The 5,276-nt window shown below is 30.3% G+C and overlaps 1 protein-coding gene across 1 annotated transcript in view; it reads right to left on the bottom strand.

Moving 5' to 3' along the window:
* Positions 1-1,098: 1,098 nt before the first annotated feature.
* The window catches only part of LOC117175295 (glucose dehydrogenase [FAD, quinone]-like), an 8,023-nt gene continuing 3,845 nt past the window's right edge, over positions 1,099-5,276 (bottom strand). Inside the window, exons 2-4 of the mRNA XM_033365004.1 lie at positions 4,837-5,007; positions 4,614-4,766; positions 1,099-2,346 (exon numbers count right to left, since the gene is read on the bottom strand). Of these exons, the coding sequence (XP_033220895.1) occupies positions 1,099-2,346; positions 4,614-4,766; positions 4,837-5,007 (1,572 nt within the window). The remainder of the gene's footprint in view (positions 2,347-4,613; positions 4,767-4,836; positions 5,008-5,276) is intronic.

The following is a 5,276-nucleotide window of genomic DNA, read 5'->3' as shown; positions in this document are numbered from 1 at the left end:
TAAAAATTCTGTTCATTGTATTTTTATAATCACTCGTTTGGGCGATTGTGCATTTTATTGAGTTTTTTATTCTTCAATAGTTTTTTAGTATTTATATTTTTAAATTAAAGTAGGAACAAGGTGTTTTCAATGAAAATTTAAATAATAAATACGAAATACTAGTGGACACAGTGACTCACTTTATTAATATTTATTGACAAGAATCAGAAGTATCTTGAAAGGGTACTTTTACTTATTAAAGATAATTGGCTATTATTATTTTTTGTAGATTGCGAAAAACATTCTAATTTTGTATTTGTTGTTGAAAATTTTGTTTAAAATACTTTGTTTCTAATTTAATTTTTAAAAATAAATACTAGAAACTATTCAAGAATGAGAAATTTTACTCAAATGTACAATTGTCCAAACAAGTGATAATAAAAATACGACAGAATTTTTATTGAAAATAAGGAATACGTAATCATTAAATGGTATTATTTCATTTGATGTTATTAAAAAATTGAATAAACAAGCATTTTCTTCAATAATAAACAAAAAATTTGACCATCTGCTTGCACTGTTTAAAATAAATTTTTCTCGAGCATATGTCAAAATTGCGTCTTTTTTATTTTTCTCATCAAACCTCTGGTGCGCACCTTTGATTGAGGAGAGTGTCAATTCAAACAAAAAAGCTTAACTATACGTAAGCTTACTTTAGCCTAAGATATTTATGCAATTCTGAAGTAACTCTCTGTAAAATTCAATTGTGTTAAAAAATACACACACACACACTAAACACAACTGTATCAATAAGGGAAATTTAAATAGTACATCTTACAAATACGTACTTTTTTCGCTTATGCAGTTTATCTTTCCAGTTCGAGAATAGGTATATAATAGTTTAACGTTGCGATAAAATAGTCATCTTGCATATTAATAAAAAAAAACTTATTTCAGATCCTCATTCTCATTTTCATAAGGCACTTAGTGCTTACCATAATTACGGTTACTACTTAGCTTGGGATATTTTTGAAATTTTCAAGCAATATTATATTATTTCAACTACATATTAATACATATTATTACAAATGAGGGAAACGGCAAAAGATAATGGTTAGTTTACTGAAAAAGCCAATCTTTCTTAATAATATCACTAGCTTTTTCAGCAATCATAATTACTGGTCCAAGAGGATTGCCTCGAATAACATGTGGCATAATTGACGCATCTGCAACTCTAAGTCCATATACACCATGAACCCGTAATCTTGGATCAACAACTGCTTCAGGATCACTTTTTGGTCCCATTTTACATGTACTAACATGGTGATGAACAATCCTTGCATTCTCTATTGAATGACATTTCCAATATCTCTCTGTGCCATAGTTCAAATTTTTGCAGGCCTTTGGAGAAGTCTTATCAAGTTTAAATCCATTTTTCTTGAAAGCTTTTGTGTCTGCTATTTTTAAGGCCATTCGAATACCTTCAACCATAACATCGAAATCGGACTCAGCCGAAAAGTAACCAGAATATATCAACGGATTTCCCCAAATTGGATCGGTATCATTAAGTGTCATATATCCTCTACTTTTAGGATTCAACAAAAATATAGAGACACCAAAGGAATCATAATATGTCTGTGGAATATATTGAGGGGAGTGGGAACCGAATTGCAATTGTATATCAGGAACTTTTTCATTTTCTTCGTATTTGGTTCTCAGAAAAGCCATAGCCTCTGCAGGACCTCTTGAAGACAGTGGACCACTGTGTGACTTCAAATAATAGTTCACGTCATCTCTCATTTTCTCTAAGGTTGTTAAAGTCCAGTAACTTTCATTCGGGAAGGAAAATTCCAGTCCACCTACTTTTATATGATTGTGCATGTGACGACCAACAGGCAGTTCATGGATGACATTGATGTTGTGTTGTTTTAAATCGTCTGCCGGTCCTATTCCAGAAAGCATCAGAAGTTTTGGTGACTCGAAAGTACTTGCTGATAGAATAACTTCTTTCTTGACATACGCAAATTTAGAAATTCCGTCAGAGATATATTCAACGCCATATGCCGTTTTTGTTTTTGGATCGATTAGTACTCTTGTTGCGGTGGACTCTGTTTTTATAAAAAGGTTGGATCTCTTTTTTCTGATTGGACGGATAAAGGCAATATTTGTGCTCTGGCGCATTCCGTCTTTACTGATGTATTGTGTGTCCATTACACCTATTTGTTTTTCGCCACTTGCATCTATCTTATCGTATCCGATTTCTTGAAGAGCTTCGATTATTATTTTTCCGTTTGAATCCGAACACGGCAGTCTTTGAATGCCTTGATATCCACCTATTCCGTGATACCCTGGATTATTTTCCACAATCTGAAAATAAGAAAAATTATCGAATGTAATTAATTAAAATAAATAGCAGATGACGTCTAAATCATTCAAAAGTTTAACTAATGCCAAACGAGTATTTGGCCAGACGTTTAAATGAGTAACCGTGCAATATCAGCCAAAAGAACGATTTTTGGTTGACCAAACGATATTCTATCGGTTATTTCAAACACATGCCAACAAGGACATTAAATTTTGTCAAACTGACTTGTGTTAAAGAAGGTTATATCAGGTTCATCGCAGGCCTCAAACTCACGCGACTATTGACAATTTCATAACCTCATTTTTCTACTGTTTGAAAAACATGGCACTGATGCTATTATTTTCTCAAATTTCTAAATAATTAACCTATTTGTCACTTAGTCTTATAAACGTTTTAAGGGATTTTTAAAAGTTTTATGAAATTTGAAAGGTTTCAACATCCTCCAAGGGGGTTGTAAAACATTTTAACTGATTTCAGGGGTTTTCAAAGATTATATCGGGTTTCAAACCTTTTAGAGTTTCTTAAAGGATTCCAAGAAATTTCAAAGAATATTAAGATATTTTGAGAAAGTATTATCTGATTTCAAAGTTTAAAAAATGTTAGACAACATTTTAGGAAATATTTCAAGATAATTAGCGTGATTTTGAAGAATTTTAAGGGATTTTTAGGGACTTTATCAGACCCGAGGGGTTTTCTAAAATCTCTAAGGCCTTTTAAGATAAAAAAAGTTTCAATGAATTTCAAACATTTTCCAAGATATTAGGTAATTTCAAAAGATCACCAAAAATTTACAAGGATAGTTAAGCGATTCAAAAATATAAAGGGATTTAAAATGAGTATCAAAGGTATCAAAGAATTCCAAAGATTTTAAGGGATTTGGAGAATTTCAAATAATTTTTAAAGATCTTCACGAATTTAATGAAATAAAATAAAATTTTATGGAACTTATAGATTCTTCAAATAAGGCATACGGATGTCATAAGTACCGTTAATATAAACCAATATATAACATTTCTAATGACTTAAAAAATCGACGAAAATTAACTCAGAATTAAGTGCTGTGAATTTTGAAAGGTGAGGCATTTTTAAGCATACTTTAGAAAAAAATTGTTTTTGTAGAAATTCCTTATTCAACCAATTTTATATGCATTTTCGTGTTTGAGCTTTTATTTTTGACAAAAACTGCAATTTTCATCCAATTTTTATATTCAGGAGCTGATTTTCTTTCTTGAAAGATTTTTCAGAATCTAGTTTGGTAGGGTTTTATTAAAGAACATTTTTCTTAAATAATTTAAATTCTAATAACACCCTCTCGTAAAGAATGGTAAAGAATCTTACAAGGAAGAAAATAAGCCATTCATCATGAGAATTGTACAAGAATTGTAGCTTGATATAAAATTAAAACTGAAAAACAAAAATCCATATAAATTTTGGTAAATAAAAAATACATTTTTAAAACATTTTTTTGAAGCACGTTCAGAATTTTCACTTGAAATTCAGAGCACCTAAAAATTCATTCTTTTCTGATCGATTTGAAAAGGTTCCGAAAAAATTTCATTAGCTTTCAAAGCCTTTCATATGATTATAAGAGATTTCCAGAGATTCAACAGGTTTCAAAGATTTTGAGGAATAAAAATGTATTTAAAAAGGGATATTAATGAATTTTACAATATTTGTGAAATTAGTACAATCTAAAAAGAAATTTAAAGATTGCATAAGGTTATAAGGATTTTATAAAGTTTTTAAAGGATTTATAAAAATGAGAGATTTTTCAAAATATTTCAAAGAATTTTAATTTGTAAACTTTTTTAGGTCATTATAAAAATTTTCAAGGGATTTCAAGGGTTTTCATTAGATTATACGGAATTTCAAGGGCTTTCAGTGTATTTAAAATATTTAATAATTTTTAAGGAACTTTCAAATATATGATTGATTTCAAGATGGATTGCAGGATTTTACATCACTTTTTATTGGATTACTGGGGATTGCACATGATTGAGAGATTTTATTAATTTTTAAGGATCTATAAAAGTCAAGATTTTTTAAAAGTTCAATGAATTTAACGACATTTAAAAATGTTCAAGGATTTTAAAAGAACTTTGATAAATTAAAAAAAATTAAAAAGATATTCAGGATATTAATAATATTTTAAAGAATTCAAGGGATATCAACGGATGTCTTGAGTATTAAGCATACTGCACTAATCAGATCATATTTAGACGCCATGTCATACAAAAAACATAAACAAATAAACGAATTAAAATATTACATCCTTGTCTCGATTGTCTTCCGATTTTTTAAAATAAGGCAGTACATCCTCGTAGCTCCATCCAGTATTTCCCAATTGTTCCCAATTGTCATAATCCTCTCGATTACCTCTAGCGTAAACCATGCCGTTTACTGCGCTCGATCCACCCATTACCTACAAATGGATTAATGAACCATATTACTTTTTACATTTCGTACGCACGTATAAAAGATAAAAAATTGACCGAACTGATACTTAACTTTCCTGGGGTTAAAGAGCATGATTTTGATTTACATGCCATCTTCTCTGATTGTATCTGATAATTATATTCAATATTACTTCTTGGAATGAGAGACCTGAAAGCTGGAACCTCGGTTACCTGCGGTTCTTCCACACCAGCTTCCAATAAAAGTACCTAATGCGAATAAAAATGCATTGAGCAAAGTTAAATATAATAGTCAATGAAAACTCCTACTCTCTTCTATTTCTCACAACCTACTCTCCCTTTCATCGCTTAACACTTTTGCTTATTTTTCACATCTGCCCTTCCATTTTCTCCCTACCGCTTTTTTTTCTAATTACCACCTTCATTTCTCATCACCGTAGCCCTCCCATTATTCCTGCTCCTTTGCAACTTTTTCCTTCTAATACCCTTTTTGTCATGCTCCCTATTACCTTTACCAG

This window comes from Belonocnema kinseyi, chromosome 6 (genome assembly GCF_010883055.1).
Source record: "Belonocnema kinseyi isolate 2016_QV_RU_SX_M_011 chromosome 6, B_treatae_v1, whole genome shotgun sequence".
NCBI lineage: Eukaryota > Metazoa > Arthropoda > Insecta > Hymenoptera > Cynipidae > Belonocnema > Belonocnema kinseyi.
This window is presented reverse-complemented; position numbering and strand designations above follow the sequence as displayed.